At 42.4% G+C, this 23,396-nt stretch overlaps 1 protein-coding gene across 7 annotated transcripts in view; it reads right to left on the bottom strand.

Annotated features, from left to right (window-relative positions):
* Window positions 1-23,396, bottom strand: part of LOC105006653 (fibroblast growth factor 12) — a 244,861-nt gene that overhangs the window by 101,887 nt on the left and 119,578 nt on the right. Inside the window, exons 1-2 of one of the 7 annotated variants that reach the window (XM_029121182.2) lie at window positions 1,902-2,104; window positions 1,841-1,844 (exon numbers count right to left, since the gene is read on the bottom strand). The exons of 4 other annotated variants lie outside the window; for them this stretch is intronic. In XM_029121182.2, coding sequence (XP_028977015.1) covers window positions 1,841-1,844; window positions 1,902-2,104 — 207 coding nt within the window. Of the gene's footprint in view, window positions 1-1,840; window positions 1,845-1,901; window positions 2,105-2,759; window positions 2,778-23,396 lie in introns of those variants that run through there. 2 more of the 7 variants (XM_034293582.1, XM_029121180.2) reach the window with 2 other exon arrangements.

Raw genomic sequence — 23,396 nt, 5'->3', positions numbered from 1 at the left:
CTCTCTTTGCAACTGGATTCTGGACTTGCGGACAAGCAGATACCAGGTAGTGAGAATTGGCAACCTCACCTCCTCTGCACTAACCCAGAGCATCGGAGCCCCTGAGGGCGGCATACTCAGTCCCCTCTAGTACTCCCTGTTCACTCACAACTGTGTGGCCACACAGAGCTCCAACGGCAACATTCAGAAGGAAAGGCAAAACCCAAACAGAACAAAAACAGAACCCAACAGTGTAGATGTTCCAATAAAATCCATAGAAATCAGCCGATTGCAGCTAGAATAATCATTTACAACATTAACACTGTTTACATTGTATTTCTGATCAATTGGATGTTATTTTAATGGACAAAAATGCTTTTCTTTTGAAAACAAGAACATTTCTAAGTGACCCCAAACTTTTGAACAGTAGTGCATATACCAGACACATTTAAAATGACTATTTAATTCAAACTTCTTACTCCTGTAACTTTTATTCACTTTTAGCATAACATTTGAAAATACATGAAATCTAGTTGGCATCAATAATAGTATAATGAGAACACTTAACATCAACACTGGTATACCAAAAAAAACTAAAACATAACATCTAAGAAATCATTTAGGTAACATGACTGAACACTGAAATTGACATTTTCAGTCATACTTACAATATGATAATAAAATACAGGAAAAAAACTGTGAGAACTAACTTTTGGTCTTCCCATGCCCTTCAGGAGACTCAAATGATGCTATTTCCTGTTCCTCAGGAATAATAATAAAAATAAATATTTCTGAAGGATTGTAATTATTATATTTTAAAATGTAATGTTAGAGAGTGGGGATGGGCTAAAATCCTATTTTTCCAGTGTTCTGGGTAGTTATTTTAAGGTTGTATGTATGCATTAAATATGTATGTTTTAAGGTTTTACATGATGTCCTGAGGACGGAAAAAGCACAGATTCAGCTGAACGGTCCCTAAACGTTTCAGAAAAATTATGGCTGAATTATTATCCTTACACTTCAGAAAACAATATTCGAATAAGAAATGGGAGACTCATTTTGCAGAAGATTTGTTTATAGTAATACACTTAAAACAAACAGCCACACCGAAAACTACAGACAGTGCCTTCCCACGCGATCAACCTGCTTTAAAAATATCTAATGAAACACAGCATAATAGTGGTCAATTGCTGCCTTGAAGGAGGTCTACAATTAAATAAAAGCTTTTTGCTATGAAGATCCCTGAAATGTAGGCTAAACTGTTAATAACGGAGTGAAGAGCAGACCTCTCAAAATCACCGTGTGCTCTACTTATACGGTGGGGGCTAAATGTGTTCCTCGCTTTCTACAAAGTTGTTAAAATAATTTATACTATGATAAACAGATTCTCAACCAGAAGTTCCATGATGTTATCTGCCCTCACCGAGTATATTTTTTATGCATGCCTAATATAAATTTAACCTTATCAGGTCAACAATATATATAGGCTATATGCATTAATAAAGTTTCATGTAAAATAAAATAGATACATTGTTTTTCGTGAAGTCATTGAAAAACACTCTGTAAGTGCATGAAATTCAAGATTTTCTAAGTGGTATACATGGGGGGGGGGGTGTATACATTAACCATACACTATTGACAAAATGTCGTCTAACTAGAGACAACACTACTTGTAGTCGAAGTGATGTCCAGAGTTTGGTGTCCATATATTAAAAAGGCCCTGTATTTTAGAAGGCGCAAGTCACATGCGCGAATATAAAAACTCAAAAAACAAAATGAAAAATAAGCTATCAAACGACCAGGGACTAGACCAATAAGACAAAGGTCTGAAGCCCCCGAGGCCCAGGCCTAACGTCGCCACTGGCCTATGGCAATGTGACAAGGCCTAAGGGATGCTCCATTCCCCTGTATTCCGAGGTCACTGACCTGGTTTTCGTCGAACTGTTTTTTTCTTGCCGCTGCAGAACCGAACTTTGCTGAAGACTGTAAATATATGCCTCTCGCACAAGGAGCGGGGATCTTTGCTGGGGCTGGTACGCCGTTTGGAAGTGGCGACCTTTTCACTGTTTGCCTCTCTGGCTTGACGTTTCTGTCGTATCAGGGAGCTAGCGAGCGCTGCCGCCATCTCCCCAGTAGACTAAAAACCCGAATGTTGACCACTTGAATCGTCTCCAAATCTACTATATCAGTGAGATTATGTCAATATATTGTTTGGGGTATCGATTAAGGCTGTACCAATGCAAGCGTTTGCGTAAGTGCGCCCTCATGACAAATGTGTAGGTAAGGTGCATCAATGAATAAACTTTGCTGTATTCAAACAAATTGAGATCCATATAATAGTAACACGGTATAGGCTAAATAAGATTTAGCAATTAAGATCTTCAAAATGTACGGCTACGATAGGCTATATACATTAATGTATATTTTACTTTCAGCACGTTCCAGATAAATGTCCAGTAAATCGCTTAATGATCCATCGTTTTCCTTCCTTGTAATTTCCCGGGCTGTTCGACAATCAACAACTTAGATCACTGGAAACAGCCCATGCACTGGATGCGCTAGGATGTAGGGCTCAGCTGCCACTATCCTCGCAGCGGACGGCGGGTGTAATCCACTACACAACTGAGCGACTAGCGAGCCTTTGATAAAGAGATGTTCTCTGGGAAACGGACAGTCATAATAAGAGGAAAAACCGTTAAAGGATCTACATCGCCATCAGGACGATAGGCAATAAACAACTTAAATCGACATTATTCAAAATAACTAAGCGTAAATCTCACTTTTTTGCTTGTGCTGAAAGTGGCTTCAGAAACACCGATAAGGTACTCTTTTCATTGCCTGGTTTACAAGCAAGTTCGCTCTTGCTACGCAATCTTACGTGGTTGTGGTTTGGATGAGGAATTCTCGAAGTGGGAGATGGAGAGGGGGAGAAGCAAGGTGTGTGTCCATGTGTGTGTGTCCGCTCTTTTTTAAAGGGGAGTTATACTATAAACAAAAGCGATGGTGGGCTACTAGGTGGGTAGGAGGTGCCACAGCAGAGCACATATATGTGGTGCACGTATAAAGGATAACTTTCTTACCAGAAATCAATTGGATGCATTAACTTATTATAGGATTTGAGCTTTTAGTGTAGCTTTACATGTATTAGCATTCACGTCTCCATAGAGACACATTATACCCTTCAATGTGAATTTCTCCAACACACTACAGTAAAATTGCTCATTATGTGGGGTATGTATAAAGGAGACCTCCCTTAACAGAAATGAAGTGGATTAATTAACTAATAACAGGAATTGAGCTTGTAAAGTAGCTTTAAGTGTGACAGCTTCCACGCCTCCATAGAGACACAATATATCTTTCAATGTGATTTTCTCCAAAATGGTACAGTTACATTACACTATATGTGGTGAATGTATAAAGGAGACCTTCCATAACAGAAATAAAGTGGATTAATTAACTAATTATTGGATTTGAGCATTTAATGTTGCTTTAAGTGTAGCAGCGTTCATGTTGCCAGGGCTGGCCCAAGGCATAGGCGGAATAGGCAAATGCAAGGGGCGGCATTCATCAAATACTCTGCCCTCTTTCAGGGGGGTTGCGGTTGGTGGGTGTCCCTTTGGTTGATGCCTGGCAATGTAGGTGGATTGATTTCCTGCCTGATCGGCCCTGTCCGGGGCCTCCCCCGGGTAGGGCCACAGTGTCGCCGGACCCCCCGTCTCAGTTCCAAGGTGTTACGCTGTTATATTAATGTGCTGGGGGATATGAGGAATGCACTTTCTAACTTTACTCAGTCTCCTCTAGTTTTAAATTTTAGGAGGAGATGAGGTCCTGGTCCACACCTGCGGAGTACCTGGTTTGAGGGGCCCGTTGCTGTCCCTGTCCTTGTCCACCTGGTCATACTTTTGACCTAGTCTAAAATCAAATAGACTCTGGATTAAGCCCAGATAAAAAAAAACATTATTCTAACTGGACTCTTAATATCTCACCCAGCACAGCCAGATGAGGACTGAGCCTGGGTCCTCTCTAGGTTTCTTCCTAAAATTCGGCCTTCTTAGGGAGTTTTTCCTAGCCACTGAAATCCAACACTACTGTTGTTTGCTCCTTGGGGTTTAAGGCCGGGTGTCTCTGTAAAGCACTTTGTGACAACTGCTGTTGTAAATAAATTTGATTGATTGATTAATCCGTAGGAGCACCCAAATTATTTATTTATTTACTATTTTTTGACTAATACTATTTTAATACAATTAATTCGAAATATTACAAAAAAGCAAAAGCCCCCACAACTACAGAACTACATGGGAGGGTGTGATATCTTGCACACTTGTTGCTTCTTGCTCCCGAAACTGTCTTCCTTCTAAAAAGGGTTCCAGAAAGCGTCTGGTTACTTAAGCTTGTTTGCTCTGAAACATAATCTTGTGGTATTTGCGATCTATAGATACATTTTTTTAAAACAGCCGCGTGTGCCCACGGCATACTTCACCGGGGCCTGGCAGAAATGGTGTCCCCCTCTTTAATGAATGAAAATACATTCCAGATTGAATTAAACCCATTGACTGTGTTGGTAACGTAGAAAATTAATGAAGTTACTGTATTATCCACATTGATTTAAACCCATTCAATGTGTTGGTGAGGGAGAGGATCAATATCTCTATACATTTGGTCAATTTATATTTGCATACCATGGCAGAAATTGTGAAATCTTGGCATTGATTTTGAAAATATGACGGATCATGCAACAAAACTGTCTTTTATTTAAGAACTGAGTAACAAGGTAATGGAACTTTATAAATATGGAAAAGGATATAAAAAGATATCCAAAGCCTTGCAAATTAACTGTAATAAATGGACTGTTTTAGACTTGGCTTGAATTTGCTGTAGACTGTTCATGGTTGCTACGGATAGAATTCCTAGGTCAGCATGCCTTGTTCTTAGAAGTGATTATGGCCACAACCGAGGCACCAGGCCTCAAACATATCTATGACACAACTATAGATTGCTCCAAGGTGAAATTGCCTGTGTCTCCTCTGTATCTTTCCATTTGGGCAGGACAGAGACCAGGGGTAGCTCCGATCAGGAGGTCTGTTAACTCTGACCTAGAACTATGGTTGCCATCACAGTGTAGGTTTCTATCTTGTTTTCCTATTAATATGACAACTTGTTTTTGTATCTTATAGCATAAGAGAATATTTTGGGGGACTGACAAGGAGGTGAAAGCAATAATGTATGATCAGAACAATTGTTATGACACTACTCTGTTGGTCACTGTACTTATACTTGTACTTATGTTTTGTGTAAACGATTGTTCCTGTGGATCCACGTAATTAAACTGAAATAATACGAATGAACATCTTCCACAATTTGCCACCCCGGATGGGACTTCAATATCTTCACGACAAGTGTTTGCTTTTCAATTCTCTCTGGCTGACTGAACTTCGTCCACAATAGAGGTAAGTGAAAGTTTCGCAATAGTTCATATCAGCCTGTTTTGAGAGTTGAATTGTTAGCACTGGAGCACATGTCCAATTTATGTATGCAGAATAACAGTTTATTATGGATGTTACATGTTTTATTGTTGTCTTGTTGTCATAATATAATAATGTATTTATATAAAATCTGGAAAAATTATAAAAAGTTCAAAACAGAAAGACAAGAGTTAAACTAAGAAAAAGTGATCATTAACAGAGATATTAAAACCTAATATATGCCAGTAGTTTAACCAATCGAGGTTCTCAAAATGATGTTGGGGGCGCATTTACTCCCCTTGGTTGGTTGCTGTAGCGGTGGTTGACCAATCCCTATATGCCAAGTCAAGGCTGGTGCCAAATTAGTGTAAATTGGTAAATTAAAATCTGTAGAGCATCCTATGTTTAGGATTCCCAAGATTAATTTAGGTGAGGGGCTAAAAGAAAATCTCTATGCTGTTAACAGATGTTTGTATAGACGGCATTGAATGGGTGTATGAATGAGTGAGAGAAGCACGGAAGCACGGCTCATTCTGTGTGGGTCCAGGTATCGTTCATTCATTCGTTTGTTCGTTTACTTTGGACAATGATAAAATGAGCAAACGACTCCTCTTTTTGTTTCCTCGTTCCTGCAAGAAAGTCAGAAAAACCACCTGATATTTAGATTTTCCCCTGTGGGTGGTGCTAAATCTGGAATGCCTGTCATTGGCTAAATACACAGGGTAGGCATTCATTGTTTTTCTAATTAAGAGTTTAACTGAGGATTTGCGTGAAGTTGGCTCCCCACCCAACACAAAACTTTGGCAAAATAGTCTCAATCGATGGTGCTCCGTTTGTCCTGGTTTATGCCGTTAACATTTCCATTTGTGCTGCTATCATTTTATAAATATAAAAAAATATTTTATAGGTCATTCTGAGGTCCCTCCAACATCCTCTGAAATCAATGAAAATATTCTAGTTTGTTTCTGCTGCTTCGGTATAATGTATATATTAGACATTTAACTAATGGTGATTACGTCACTCAGCCCCCCAACATGCTCCAAATTGAGTCAAAATAGGCTCATTTGTTCGTTTGTGCTGTTAAGTTTCCTTTGTGCGTTTTATATATTAGACATTTAATTTTAAGTGTCGCCAGCCCCACAACCTGCTCCTCAAAATAGGCTCAATCATGTTTGTGCCGCTGAAAGGTTTGTTTGTGCTGCTACAGTTTTAGGTACATAGCTACATCCCCACTGGATAGGGCACTGGCTTTACTTTTTCCACTATTGCTCTGTCACTATCTGTAAAGCAGTCGCAAAAACAAAACTTTATCGGCACAGAAGGAGCACAAATGATTGAGCCTATTTTGAGTGAATTTGACATGAAATATTATTTAATATCTAAAATTATAGCAGCACAAACATGTTTTACGGCACAAACCAGCAGGAAAGATTAAGCCTATTTTGCCATAGTTTTGCGCTGGATGGGGGACCATCTTTACACAGGTAAAATGCGTTTAATCGCTTCTGCTCCAGTTGTGCTGCTGTCATTTTTTAGATAACTCAGGGGTCACTCAGCCCCCCAAATACTCCAAATTCACCCATAAAAGTCTTGTTTGTTTGTGCTTTGTTTGTGCTGGTTTGTGCCGTTACAAGTTTCATTTGGGCTGCTTCTGTGTTTTAAATATTAGACATTTAATTATAGGGTGTGGTGTCACCAGCCCCCAAACATGCTAAAAATGTATTCGGAATAGGCTCAATCGTTTGTGATTTGTTTGTGCCGTAAAATATTTCATTTGTGCTGCTTCGTTATTTTATATATTAGACATTACACTTTTGGTGATGTCACTCAGCCCCCCAACATGCTCCAAATTGAGTAAAAATAGTATCCTTTGTTTGTGCCTCATTTGTGCTGGTTTGTGCCGTTAAAAGTTTTGTTTGTGCTGCATCTGTGTTTTTAATATTAGAGTTTGATTAGAGGTGAACACATCACCAGCCACCCAACTCCAAACTGACTCAAAATAGGCTCAATCTTTAATGGTCCGTTTGTGCTGGTTTGTCCTGTTCAAATGTTCGTTCGTGCTGCTGATTGTTTTTAGAAATACAAATATTTCACTGCTCATTCTGAGATCACTCAGCTCCCCGACATACTTCAAATTCATCCAAAATAGTTTGGTTTGTGCTTCGTTTGTGAGTATTAAAAGTTTAGTTTGTGCCAGCTGCCCAACCTGCTCCATATTGACTCAAAATATGCTCAGTCGTTTATGCTGGTACAGTTTCTGGTCTAACCAAATTTTCTACTGGATAGCCCATTGGCTTCACTCTCTTTCCAATATAGCTCTGTCATTACGTCAACTGATTTCATAAGAACTGAAAAAACTATATTTTAACCGGCACAAATGGAACACAAACCACTGAGCATATTTTTATTTGTAGCATGTGTAGCATATTTTTACTTGTAGCATGTTGGAGGGCTGAGTGACCTCGGAATGATCTATAAAATATTCTATAGGACTAATATCTAAAAATGACAGCAGCACAAATGGAGCACAACCGATTAGAGGTATTTTATCTGCGTAAATGGTCCTTACACAACAAAAACTAGGGCAAATAGGCTTAATCGTTTGTGCTGGTTTGTGCCATTACAATTGTTGTGCTGCTTTCATCTTTTATTTGAGGCAATAAACTTATTTGGCTATTACCTGAATATAAAACAAATGTAATTGAATATTTTACTCTGAAGGAATTGGAAGTGGTGTCAGAACTGGTGCACTATTAATATAGCAGTCTGGGGTTGCTTTCCAATTCCAATAGGAGAACTCAGTTATCAGAAAACAAAATTTCTTAGGGGATTCATATTCCTAAATTCCCCACTGGACAATTGAGCCCATCTAAATTATGACCAAGTTTCACTTTTAAGTTAAGAATCAACTTGCCAGTTTTAAATGTATTGTCTTTGTGTGTGTAAGTTTAAATGGTATGTGTTTGTGTAATGTCCAAGTGTTGCCTGCTTAACAAAACTAATAATTAACTGCAAGCCGGCTTATTCTTTAACTTCTTATAGTGCTATTTGTTCCATTTGTCATGTATGTCTGGCTGGTCAGTGATTCAACACGGAAAATAAATATATTTTTGCAATGCAGAATGCATGTGGAATGTGATGAATATATGGCGAATGCATTTAACTTTATTCAAAATGCATCTTTCAGATATGAATGACGACCTTTTATGTATTTCCCCTTTTATTCCGAGATGTTTTTAAAAATGTATACATACATTTAACTTAATTCAAATTACATTTCAGGTTATTCCCTTAGAGGCATCAGGTTTTAATGGATTGCTATTGGCAAGGACTTTGGGGTTTCTGAGGAGTAACCTAGGGATGGGTTTTTTCTTTCTTTTTTCCCTCAGTGTTGAGAGAGTGGTGTCCAAGGACATAAGTTGAATAGGGTAAGAAAAGGGGGAGAAGAACTTTGTTAGCTGAAAGGTGAAGTAGAATGCAGAGTTAAAGTTCTATGATAAAATTAAGCATTTGTGAGGAATCTGTGGGTGATCCATCCTTATTAATTGTTTGTATTAGGAGAAGTATAAAGCAGGTCAAGGAGCAAGCTAGCATTAATCATTTAATAATTTAGCATTAATCCCATTACTGTCAATTTGCCTTCACCAGTGCTGAGAGACAAAAATTAAATCACTCCACCACCTATTCTTTCTTTATGACCCAGTCTTGTTCAGTAGAGCCTCTGTTGCCTTAGAGACTGCTAATATGAATAGATTCTTCCTAATATTAGCAAAGGGAAGACAAATACATGAAACTTTTTTAAAATAAATTTTTAAGTGGAACACATTTAACATTACATGAAAAAAGGGATGTCACAATATTGATTCCATCTCTGTTTCCCACAAAGTAGGAGTCCTGAATCACTGATAGACCTGATAAAACTTGTCCAATGACACCTGTAGCCTAGATCATTCCAGGGCCAAACCAAGCCCAGACCTATGAGACTCACTTGGGCTCAGTGAGTGTGGCGAGCCAACCAGGACACTAACGGGTCCAAGGCTGGACCATTACCGGCAACCATCACAGCCAGAGGAGCTGAGCTATATGAAGGAGAGGTAACCATCTGGACTGACTCCTAGGAAAAGGGACACTTGACTTTGCGGTCACAGGGAGGTACAGTACAGACAGCAGTGGGCACACGCTTTAAACGTGGGACCCCAGAATGGCTGACATCAAATCACGAAAAGGCACGAAAACGCAGTCTTTAAACCCCCGTAGTTTTTCACATGGAACAACTAGGAAGGTTGGAGGAATAGAGAGGACCACGCAACACAATGTGGCGTCAACATACATGACTACACCAGTGAGGAGTCATTCACCAGGACATGGGGTGATCAGAGAGCAGGGGGGAGTTGTATTTTCATTTACTTCATTTTTTTTATTTTTTATTATTTAATATTATGTTTGGGTCTTTGCAATTTACCAGCAAAGCCCTATTATCTATTTTTGTTCATTGTTATTATACTTCAAGGACATTTTGGGGTTTTATTTCAGCTAATTGAGATATCTGTGAAATAGCGCTTTGTAAGGCACTACCCCTGTATCACCAAAATATCAAGCCTTTATTTACCTTTCTATTTAGGACCTACTGACCAGTGAAAAATATATTTAGAACAGATTTAAACAACTTAATTAGACAAACACTTACATTTATTTTTTTCATTTCACTTTTTCAAATCCTAATTCATAGTTGTTTTAAGTTGGTGTGAATTGTGATCTTTTCACAAGACTAAGCCTTTTTTGTTCCTGACATTTAAGTAATGGTCCCAACATCTCTTTAATAGTTTAGTGTAATTTTTTTGTATTGTTGTAGCTTGTTTGCTAGGGCCCAGGAGAATAATTAAACTGATGCAGTGTTTTGTCTTATCCTTTCTCCTATAAGGACGGTGTGGCAGACCTCTAGCTCGGTGTATGGAGACGAATTGGGAACAATCATGTGAAGTAAAACCTCCTGCAACCTTTCCCTTTTGCACCTTTTGGGTTCCAGAAACCGATTTGTGGCATAATGGATATTTTGTTCGTGGAAAGACAGAAGGCCTGACCTCCTTGTTATGCCTAGAACATATCTCCAATCCAACTGTGAGACAACACAACTTGAAATTTAACCTTGAGCCTTGGGCCCAACAGCAAAAGAACTGAAGCACAGAGTCGCTTACTACAGAAGAAGATAGGGTGTGTGTACAGCATCAAGACTGAGGCAAAAAGGCTGTTTGGGTCAATATCAATGGACGAGGACAAGAACAGGTAAAGGAAAAGGACTGGGGAGTTACTTCACAATTAAATTTAGACTTTTACATGTATTGGGATAAAGGTTGCGCTATATCAGATTAAAATGGAACGGGAAGTCAAAACTGCTAACTAGAATGTACTAGCTAAATTAAAATCCAATGGGAGTAAAGTTAAAATCGAGATGGGTAACGACACATTGAATGGCTGAAATGAAAATTCTACCAGAAGAAAAAGGAAGAACTCCGTGGGGAAGCCCAAACAATTCCCGCCAACCAGGAAACTGAGAAGGAAGCAACATCTGATTTACAATGGGCCTCAGCAGTTGGCCCCAATGAATAACACGACAGCTCAACATCTTAGGAAAGGACACATGGATCCAGGCCTACCACTGCCGACCAGACCACGACCCTCCAGCACAGGAGGACATACACTCACCTAAAGGATTATTAGGAACACCATACTAATACTGTGTTTGACCCCCTTTCGCCTTCAGAACTGCCGTAATTCTACGTGGCATTGATTCAACAAGGTGCTGAAAGCATTCTTTAGAAATGTTGGCCCATATTGATAGGATAGCATCTTGCAGTTGATGGAGATTTGTGGGATGCACATCCAGGGCACGAAGCTCCTGTTCCACCACATCCCAAAGATACTCTATTGGGTTGAGATCTGGTGACTGTGGGGGCCATTTCAGTACAGTGAACTCATTGTCATGTTCAAGAAACCAATTTGAAATGATTCGAGCTTTGTGACATGGTGCATTATCCTGCTGGGAGTAGCCATCAGAGGATGGGTACATGGTGGTCATAAAGGGATGGACATGGTCAGAAACAATGCTCAGGTAGGCCGTGGCATTTAAATGATGCCCATTTGGCACTAAGGGGCCTAAAGTGTGCCAAGAAAACATCCCCCACACCATTACACCACCACCACCAGCCTGCACAGTGGTAACAAGGCATGATGGATCCATGTTCTCATTCTGTTTACGCCAAATTCTGACTCTACCATCTGAATGTCTCAACAGAAATCGAGACTCATCAGACCAGGCAACATTCTTCCAGTCTTCAACTGTCCAATTTTGGTGAGTGTGCAAATTGTAGCCTCTTTTTCCTATTTGTAGTGGAGATGAGTGGTACCCGATGGGGTCTTCTGCTGTTGTAGCCCATCCGCCTCAAGGTTGTGCGTGTTGTGGCTTCACAAATGCTTTGCTGCATACCTTGGTTGTAACGAGTGGTTATTTCAGTCAAAGTTGCTCTTCTGTCAGCTTGAATCAGTCGGCCCATTCTCCTCTGACCTCTAGCATCAACAAGGCATTTTCGCCCACAGAACTGCCACATACTGGATGTTTTTCCCTTTTCACACCATTCTTTGTAAACCCTAGAAATGGTTGTGCATGAAAATCCCAGTAGCTGAGCAGATTGTGAAATACTCAGACCGGCCCGTCTGACACCAACAACCATGCCACGCTCAAAATTGCCTAAATCACCTTTCTTTCCCATTCAGTTTGGAGTTCAGGAGATTGTCTTGACCAGGACCACACCCCTAAATGTATTGAAGCAACTGACATGTGATTGGTTGATTAAATAATTGCATTAATGAGAAATTGAACAGGTGTTCCTAATAATCCTTTAGGTGAGTGTACATCAGGAATCCAACCTGGACTCAAAGAAAGACAAAACTGGCAGACAAACACGAGAGTAGGAAAATCAGGTGACCACCTCCTCTACTGCCTCGGTATGAAAGCTGCAAACCTGGTCAGCCTACTGGTGATTTCTGTGGTGTCTAGAATCCACAGGGATTTTGGAAATGGACTCTGACAGCCGAACCGAACAAACAAAGAAACCAGATGTCACCGCATGTAAACGCACTTACACTGCACCTCAAAACTTCCACCACTCATCAACACACTCCAAAAACACATTTTAGGGAAAACAAAGTCCAAAGGGTGAAGAATAGACCTAGCAGGGACCTTAGCAGGAGCCTGTATCAACAATGTGCAGGGACAGAAATACAACTGAATTGCAATAAGATCCCAGGCAAGAAGGCAGAATATCTAGTCCTGGGTTTCCAACAGGGGCAAATTGCATGGCAGGAGGACTGAAGCTACTAACAAAGAATCGCCTTTTACAGTGTCTCTGGCACCCACAGGGTTTCTCCCCCAAAACAGGTCTTTGTCAAAACACCCTATACTCATATATATTCTCCACAAAATGGAGGCTCTCTCATCTATACATTACAATTACATGACAGGCTAAATATCCCTAACAAGTTTTACACTGTATGCATGTCTTTCATAATTTCTACCTCAAAAAGGGAGCTAATCAGGAACAGGTGATCTCATTGGTCGAGGTATCCAGGTGCCATGGAAGGCCCGTAGGAGAAAAGGGAGAACCAACACTCGTCCCACATACACCCGAATTTACAACTCAGTTGAAACCAGGGGTAAGAAGCAGACGAGCAGCTTCTCCTCTGTTAGTAATCCACACTGTTTGCAGGGGAGACAGAATATCCCATATATAATATATAACCCTGTTGACCCCAGGGTCCCCTAGACAACAGTAAGTCTTTTCTCTGACTCACCCAAATCTTCTGCCTGAATGTGTAAAACAGCCTCATGGGACCAGAAGAAAGGAGCTGTACTAGGTATCAACTGCCCAGGAGAATTTACAATAACCCATGTGCTCATGAGAGCATTCTAACAAAGTTAAAATTCTAACGAAGTTAGAATTTTATTCTCTATAATTAAGCCATCCACATTAATCAATGGGAGTGTGTTCTACTGTACTCTTTCTACTCCTAAAGGTGCAAAACTGTCAGCTGGTAGTCTCTTCCAATCTCTAACTGTGCTTTATGGTAGCCAGCGGTACAAAAATGACCTATCCTGGCTGACACATAAGCAGACCTGGGTCACTCGAACGATGGGCATGCTAATGCCCATGTATGGTGTGATGCAGTCCTTGGATCAGGAGCATGATTTAGCTTTGGAAGTAGAACATCTTGCTAATGCGACCGCTAGGGCCAGTAATATGATTTAGAAGCTACCCACTTGCTTGCTCTACAGAACAGGGCAGCATTAGACTCTGTTGGCTTCTCAGGGAGGAACCTATGCTTTGATAGGACAATTTTTCTTTTACATTTATACCATACTAGAACTCCACTGTCTCTGACCTAGTTAATGAAATGACACAAGTTTCCCACCAGTTCCACAGTGATGACATCAAAAGACCATTCTCCAGGATAGCTGAATTGTGGGGTCAGTATTGCAGGGTGTGCTTTGAATAGGTTGGCATAGTCATTTTAATCATAGTAGTTATAGCCCTTTTAGTATTTCTCTGAGTGTGCTGTTTTGCACAAAGGATCAGTTTAGCATATAACTGAGAGACATGCCTTAGTTTGAGACATCCCAATGTTTAACATGACTGATTCTCCTAGATCTGAAACCTACTGACTCATTTACTTACTGATTTACTGGTGCCCATATATACTGACTACACCACAAGTCTACGCTTAGGAAAGCAATATTCACATAGTTAACCTGGAGATGCCACGATGGTATACATCAAACCCAGAGGGGGCCTTGGCCCGGTGTGGTGAAACTCAGGACAACTACGATGATGGACCCTCCCATAGCAGAAGAGCCAGATCTTCCTGTTGCAGTTCTTTGTATTTTGTATATTTGTATAATTTGTATAACCATAACAACTTTCTTGATTGTCAGTGTTTGACTTATTTGAAGTAACTGTAACCTCCTGGTCCTTAAGATCCAATATGTTTTTAATATGTAATAAATGCATTATTTTAATAAACTATTTCTGTTTGTTTTGTTCCTGATGGAAAAAAAGAGAGTAATTGTGGATTATAAATGGGACAGTTTTAGACTAGGCCTGAATTTGCTGTAGACTATTCATAGTTGCCACAGATAGAAGAAGACCTAGGTCAGCATGCCCTGTTCTTATAAGTGATTATGGCCACAACCGAGGCACCAGGCCTCAAACCTATCTTATCCATGGCCCTGTACAGATGGCGCCAAGGTGAAGTTGCATGTGTCTCCTCTGTATCCTTCCATTTGGTCAGGACAGAGACCAGGGGTAGCTCTGATCAGGAGGTCTGTTAACGCTGACCTATGGTTGCCATGACAGTGTAGGGTTCTATCTTGTTTTCCTATTAGTATGACAACTTGTTTTTGTATCTTATAGCATAAGAGATAATATTTTGGGGGGTTGACAAGGAGGGGTATAAAGAGCAATCATGTATGATCAGAACCACTGTTATGACACGTTTTTGTAAAAGCGATTGTTCCTGTGAATCCACGTAATTAAACTGAAATAATCAACTGTTACGAACGACTGTCAAGTCTCTTTTCATAATAAATTACAACATTTTTTCCGTCTTCTACACCAGTGAGTACTGTTCAATCACGTATTAAGAAGTGGAAAATTCAGGGATCTCTTGATACCAAGCCAAGGTCAGGTAAACCAAGAAAGATTTCAGCCAAAACTGTCAGAAGAATTGTTCGGGATACAAAGAAAAACCCACAGGTAACCTCAGGAGAAATACAGACTGCTCTGGAAAAAGAAGGTGTGGTTGTTTCAAGGAGCACTATATGACAATACTTGGAACAAAAATTAGCTGCATGGTCGAGTTGCCAGAATGAAGCCTTTACTGTGTCAATGCCACAAAAGGCCTGGTTACAATGGCCCTCATTTATCAAAAGTGCGTACACCAAATTTCCAGCGTATACCTGGCGTACACCCAAAACCACGGTGACTTTGAGATTTATCAATATGGACGTTGGCGTACGGCAATCTCAAATCCTACGCCAGCTCAGGAGGTGGTGTATGCACGTTTTGAGTTAGTGCGGAAATGCGCAGAAAAAAAAATCCCAACGCACTGACAAACTAAAAGATATGATATATTATGACCCACTGTAAAAAAAACAACAACATAATAATTACAAACTTCAGTGTTTATTTTTGTGCAACATGGACTTCAATGTTTAATTTGTGTGACTTTACCAAAGCATTTGATTTATATGTATTCCTTCAGATGCGAGCCTGTGCGCTTTACATGACGTTTCAGTGTTAGGCCCGGCAGTTGCGCACGGACTGGGTTCAGTAATAAAAGGCTTTTAATGACCAAAATATAATTCAGACTGACAAAATAATAAAAATGACATTCTTCTTCTTTTAAATAATAATAGAAATAATAGAAATAATAATAATAACGACATTGACAGACGGATCGGTGCAGCTTCTGCAGTAATGCAGTCGATGTATCGGTCTGTCGTGGTGAAGAAAGAGCTGAGCCACAAGGCGACGCTCTCGATTTACCAGTCAATCTACGTTCCTACTCTCACCTATGGTCATGAGCTTTGGGTCATGACCGAAAGGACAAGATCCCGGATACAGGCGGCCGAAATGAGCTTTCTCCGCAGGGTGGCCGGGTGATCCCTTAGAGATAGGGTGAGAAGCTCGGTCACCCGGGAGGAGCTCGGGCATCTGTTTCGGATGCCTCCGGAACGCATTCCTGGGAAGGTGTTCCGGTCCCGTCCCACCGGGAGGAGACCCCGGGGAAGACCTAGGACACGCTGGAGGGACTATGTCTCCCGGCTGGCCTGGGAACGCCTCGGTGTCCCCCCGGAAGAGCTAGAGGAAGTGTCTGGGGAGAGGGAAGTCTGGGCATCCCTGCTTAGACTGCTGCCCCCGCGACCCGGCCCCGGATGAAGCGGAAGATGATGGATGGATGGAACGACATTCTTCTTCTAAATAACAATAAACATCATTTATAATAAATATAATAAAATAATAAGACGAATATTACAAATTGTAATGCAATTATTAATGTGAATGAATGGCACTCCACATCACATCATCATCTTTTATTCCGCTTTTTTAAACTGCTTTCTACCTCCCTGGTGTCGTCTCAATCTCCACGTCAGAGAAGTTTCTCTTTTTTGCCGTCTTCCGTCTGTCCATGGCGTAAAATGAGGGCGTGGGGGAAGCGGAGACTTGAATATATAGGGGCGTGTTGTTTGTAATGACGATCGTTTTCAGCAGCGGCATTTATCAAGGGCAGGTATTGCGTACACCTGGATTTTAAAGGTACGCACAGTTTCATAAATCAGGCGATGAGAGGAGTGTAGGCAAAATCTTACGCCAACATATACGCCCGTTTCTACGCAAGATTGATAAATGAGGGCCAATATGCCCGACAACACCTTGACACACCTCACAGCTTCTGGCACACTGTAATTTGGAGTGACACACCAAAATAGAACTTTATGGTCACAACCATAAGCGATATGTTTGGAGAGGGGTCAACAAGGCCTATAGTGAATAGAATACTGTCCCCACTGTGATGCATGGTGGTGGCTCACTGATGTTTTTGGTGTGTGTGAGCTCTAAAGGCACGGGAAGCTTGTGAAAATTGATGGCAAGATGAATGCAGCATGTTATCAGAAAATACTAGCAGACAATTTGCATTATTCTGCATGAAAGCTGAGCATGGGACGCTCTTGGACTTTCCAGCACGACAATAACCCTAAGCACAAGGCCAAGTTGACCCTCCAGTGGCTACAGCAGAAAAAGGTGAAGGTTCACAGGTCGTTCCAACTTGCGTGAATTTCATCACAGCAACTCATAATGTGACTCAAGTGTACGGCCCCAACATTCCTGTATGTGCTCCTGACAACATTTGGGCTTGCTCCTGATGAGACAGCGGAAGGTGTCCTGGGGGATATTCAGACCTGGATCAGGGCATCAGTGAGCTCCTGGACAGTATGTGGTGCTATTTGGCTGTGTCAGATGCACCGATACATAACATCCCAGAGGTTCACAATTGGATTCAGGCCTGGGGAACATCAGGGCCAGTCAATGGCATCAATTACTTCTTCATCCAGGAACTGCCTATCTCTGTAACTACACTGTACCTACGTGGGAACAGATACTGCTTCAAATTACAGCCCACTTTCCTAATAACTACTTTTTAACTATGTGGGAACAGACACTGCTTCAAATTACAGCCCTCTTTACTGTAAGTTTTGTTGGTATCGTAGAAGTATGCCTTCTAATGTTAAAGTTTAATTGTCCTCAACAACAGTAAAATCTGACAAACTCGTATTTGCTAAGCCCATCCGTTTCATTTGTCAGCTTCTCGCATTCAACACGACAAAATAATAGTAGCCTACACTGGAGCGGCATATCAGAGAAAAAAACTTTCATGTGGACACCTATTTTTAAGGAGAAGCAGCGGGGACTGTAGGATACCCAACAAATAAGTGCTTTCTGTTGCTTGAGTCCTAACACACATCTATAATCAACTCAAACATGTGTGATTTATGTCAACGTGGCTTTTGTACGGAGTTAGATGTGTCTCAATATTCGTAAATATATCTAGAAAGTCTGAGTGTATAAAAAAATCTATAAAAATAGGATTTGTAAATGTGAAAAAATATTTTGTAAATAAAAACATTATCTGTAAATATGCAAACATGTTTCACAAATATAAAAACAATTTGTGAATAAGTAAAAACATTTCAAAAATAAAACACAAATCTGTAAAACATTTACAACTGTTGCTTAACATTTACAAGTGTTGATTTACATTTACACATTTTAAGATTATTATGGATCAGAAGTTTATATTGACAATTTTTGAGACATTTTCCTTCGGTCGACAAGTTCTCGTGTGCATGGTTTCAGTCACAGAGCTCGCTTGGTGGGACTTATGGAATATCAAGACTGGAGCCTGGTAGATTGGAGTCTGTAGGTAATTAGGACAAGTTTTTCCTGAAATGTGCGTATAACGTTTATTAATATAACAATATTTGACTGCATCACCAATGGGTAAAACAACGGCAAGCGTGTTTTCGACTTCAGGCAACTAACTTAAGCACAGTTAGTTATGTCAGCCTACGTGTCATGGTGCGGTGAGCAGCAGCGCCACCGTGCCATGTTTTCCCAAGTTCCCATATCTCACGAACACATCCCGGACTGTCACATGTTTCCCATCTTCCACACCAGGTCCCAATCTAGCTCGTTTGTATGTGTATATATGTTTCCCCTCTGCTCCCCACATTGTGGATCATTGTTGCTGTTGCTTGTCATTGTTGCTGTCTGTTAGTATACCGGTGAGTGTTGTTAAATTACTGTTGAATGTTGATTGTTAAGACGCGTTGTCGCGCACTTTATTTTCATCAGTAGTTAGTTTCGTTTTCCGTTCGTGTTTGGTTTGTTTGTTGTTTTAATAAAAACCCACGAACGAGAGTACTGCCTGCGCCTGGTTCCTCCAACACTACACCGCGACGAGTTGTTACAGAATGATCCACCAAACCTGGAACCAGCAGGCAGTCCCTCCAGAGAGGGTATATACCTGGAGGGGCGATTGGGGGTCTGACTCCCTCTCCTCAGATGACGACGAAGCGGTCTATGAGAGAGTGGAGGAGGATCCCCTTGGGGAGCAGTGCTGGGGGTTGCCCCAAGACGGGTTCGGGGTGCCACTGTGGGGCATGGACCAGTATGGAGTGGTCAAGCCCCTCACCAAAGAGCAAGGGGAGCTGGTGAAGGGTCTCCTGCAGGACATGCAGGAGGCAGGAAGGACAGGACGCAGGCGTGGCCGGAGGAAGAAGAGGGCGACGTGCCCAACGCCCGGTCCGAGGTCCCCCCAGGAAAATTTTAGGGGGGGGCTGAGAGGGTGCCCGAGGGAAGTCCCGACGGCGCCCCCTCTATGTCCGGTGCCTCCTCGACCCCGTGCAGGCTGGCCAGGCTGTAGGCTGGCAATTAGGCGCACACCGCTTCCTGCTCCGCGGCCTTCCGCCGCCCCTGTCCCTGCGCCACGGCGCCGATTGCCCCCTGCTGCATCGGAGCAGCAGCCAGCGCCTCCTACCTGCCAGCAGCGGCAGTCAGCGCCCCCTGCGGCATTGGAGCAGCAGCCAGCGCCTCCTACCTGCCAGCAGCGGCAGTCAGCGCCCCCTGCTGCATTGGAGCAGCAGCCAGCGCCTCCTACCTGCCAGCAGCGGCAGTCAGCGCCCCCTGCTGCATTGGAGCAGCAGCCAGCGCCTCCTTCCTGCCAGTGGCAGCAGCCTGCACCGCCTGAGGCCGAGGAGGAGTGGCCTGCACCGCCTGAGGCCGAGGAGGAGTGGCCTGCACCGCCTGAGGCCGAGGAGGAGTGGCCTGCACCGCCTGAGGCCGAGGAGGAGTGGCCTGCACCGCCTGAGGCCGAGGAGGAGTGGCCTGCACCGCCTGAGGCCGAGGAGGAGTGGCCTGCACCGCCTGAGGCCGAGGAGGAGTGGCCTGCACCGCCTGAGCTTGCCGGGGTTTGGCTGCCACCGCCCCTTCCTGTCCCGGCCGCCCCGGCGCCCCTTCCTGTCCCGGCCGCCCCGGCGCCTCCGTCGGCTCTTCCGGCTACCGACCCACCGTCGGCTCTTCCGGCTACCGACCCACCGTCGGCTCTTCCGGCTACCGTCCCACCGTCGGCTCTTCCGGCTACCGTCCCACCGTCGGCTCTTCCGGCTACCGACCCACCGTCGGCTCTTCCGGCTACCGACCCACCGTCGGCTCTTCCGGCTACCGACCCACCGTCGGCTCTTCCGGCTACCGACCCTCCTTCGGCTCTTCCGGCTACCGACCCTCCTTCGGCTCTTCCGGCTACCGACCCTCCTTCGGCTCTTCCGGCTACCGACCCTCCGTCGGCTCTTCCGGCTACCGACCCTCCGTCGGCTCTCCCGGCCTCTGACCCTCCGCCGGCTACCGACCCTCCGTCGGCTCTCCCGGCCCCTGACCCTCCGCCGGCTCCTGATCTTCAGCCGGTTCTGCCTCCCCGGCCTGTCCCGACGGCTCCGCCTACCTGGTTAGTCGCGGCTGTTCCGCCCCCTCGGCGGGTTTGTGCCGATGGGGGTACTGTGCTGCCCCGCCCCCCCTCCCTTGGGCTGGGGTTCGTCTTGGCCCGTCCGGTGGCCGGGCCTTTGGGGGGGGGTACTGTCATGGTGCGGTGAGCAGCAGCGCCACCGTGCCATATTTCCACAAGTTCCCATATTCTCACGAACACATCCCGGACTGTCACATGTTTCCCATCTTCCACACCAGGTCCCAATCTAGCTCGTTTGTATGTGTATATATGTTTCCCCTCTGCTCCCCACATTGTGGATCATTGTTGCTGTTGCTTGTCATTGGTGCTGTCTGTTAGTATACCGGTGAGTGTTGTTAAATTACTGTTGAATGTTGATTGTTAAGACGCGTTGTCGCGCACTTTATTTTCATCAGTAGTTAGTTTCGTTTTCCGTTCGTGTTTGGTTTGTTTGTTGTTTTAATAAAAACCCACGAACGAGAGTACTGCCTGCGCCTGGTTCCTCCAACACTACACCGCGACGAGTTGTTACACTACGTCTAGTTGGCTGTTTTGCTGTATAAATAATTTGTTTGATTTCCCATTAAAAAACAGTTGGAATTGCAATATACCATTTGCAATTCAAGAATGGCCTATTTTGATAATTAACTTTAGGCTGCCTAAAATATAGCATATGATAAAGTTGGCGGCATATTGGTAGCACGTTGAAATAGGCCTATCGAAAACAAATTGCACAAAGTTACTGATGACGACTCTTGTAATATTCATGCTATTTCAATCTGATAGACAAACTCTGGATATATAAAATTTATCTGTAACTCCACCTGTATGCTACCTGCCTCACACAAACTAGCTGAATATTAACTTTGACGGTTTAGGAAAATAAATGGGTGGGGGTAAAAAACTAAAACAAACTAGATTTGACTAAGAATAGTTAATATATAAATCTTCTTATAAAAAAGTGTACCGCTTACCAAATTGCATTCAAATGTGTTCAATCAGCCAAATAGCCTAATATGTATCCAATCGTTTAGGCATGTAAGAAAATGCAGCAAGTTTGACATGCTATGATTGATGTTTTTTGTCCATTTTGTTACACCAATGTGCTGAGAAATGACATGGACACTTCCATGAACTGGGTAATCGGTTTTCATAGCCGATATACATTAGTAGTTTATGTAGGGTATATTCTGTCACTTTTGGGATTTAGGGTATATTCTGTCACTTCAAGATTGATTTGACAGGTGGGCAGGACATCCAGTTTGCTGGGTGGGACATCCGGTGTGATGTGTGTTAGGGCAGGACTTCCGGAATGACGTATGCATGTCCGGTGACTTTGTAATTTATGATCGCATTGATGTGTCCATGTTTGATGTTTTACAACGATTGATAAACACCCCGGACAAGTGTTATAACAGGTGCGATATGTTTGATGTTTAACAAATGGGTCATAGGGTTCTGTAATGTTAAATTCCCAGGTAATAAATAGGCGTTATATCAGCGGCACGATTTTTGGTGTTCAACAAAAGGGTTGAACATGGTTCAGCAATGCTAAAGTCCCCTGCATTTTACGTTCCGATAAGTGCGACAACAGATGTCCTACAACTGGTGGGTGTTAACATGGTGTTTTTCCACAAGCACAGAATTACGTGTGGGAAACATTCTTTTTTGTGTAAGATATAAAGAAAGGGTTGGGACTTATGATTTTGGAGAGTTTCTGCCGAGAAAGGGGGCTTAAGATCAGATCTGCCCATAGTAATGGTCCTTAAATAACCACTAGTACAAACTATAGTATATGCAGGTTGACAGACATTCCGTGTTTCACACAAGGCTTGTAATCCACCAAAGCACTATAGTAAAGAAACATTGCATGAGCAATGCTATTATTTTGAAGGAACAAACAACGCCTGGGTTGACCACTTGTTAAGAATAGGTTGATAGTATCGTGGTTAAAAATAAAAATTATGATTTTGGTATATGTGTATGTCAATCAATCAATCAAATGTATTTATAAAGCCCTTTTTACAACAGCAGTTGTCACAAAGTGCTTTACAGAGACACCCGGCCTTAAACCCCAAACAACAGTAGTGTTGAACTTCAGTGGCTAGGAAAAACTCCCTAAGAAGGTCGAATTTTAGGAAGAAACCTAGAGAGGACCCAGGCTCAGAGGGGTGATCAGTCCTCTTCTGGCTTGCCGGGTGAGATATTAAGAGTCCAATTGGAATAATAAATACATTTTTCTGGGCTAAATCCAGAGTCTATTTGATTTTAGACTAGGTCAGAAGTATGACCAGGTGGACAAGGACAGGGACAGCAACGGGCCCCCCAAACCAGATACTCCGCAGGTGTGGACCAGGACCTCATCTCCTCCTAAAATTTTAAACTGGAGGAGACTGAGAAAAGTTAGTAGTGCATTCCATGTATGAGAAATTTTGATTTGTGAAATAAAAATGGGTGTTTTAAGTCAGCATTAACCTTTAAGTTGCATTATATGGCATAATGTTACAAATGTACCCAGAAGGTAGAGTATAAATTTGCATGAACAACGCTGATTCTTTGACAGGTCAAGATATGTTATTACAGGTAAACAAACATTTGTAAATACGTATTATGAAATTGTACAATGGGGATTAACGCAAGATTGTTTTCTTCACATTGGTAGACATTTTTAACAAGCAACGATGGTTACAAACTGTAGTATTTGATAGTTTAAGAATACCTATCTGTGCGTCTGTATGTGTTAGTGTGGGCAGATGTTGGGACTTCCGTGATGACTGGGACTTCTCGTAATGACTTGAAGCAACTTGTGAAATCCAATTTTTTATTGCTGTATATGATCTTATA

This window comes from Esox lucius, chromosome 1 (assembly GCF_011004845.1).
Source record: "Esox lucius isolate fEsoLuc1 chromosome 1, fEsoLuc1.pri, whole genome shotgun sequence".
Classification (NCBI taxonomy): domain Eukaryota; kingdom Metazoa; phylum Chordata; class Actinopteri; order Esociformes; family Esocidae; genus Esox; species Esox lucius.
The sequence above is the reverse complement of the archived record's forward strand: the minus strand, read 5'-3'. Positions and strand labels throughout refer to the sequence as shown.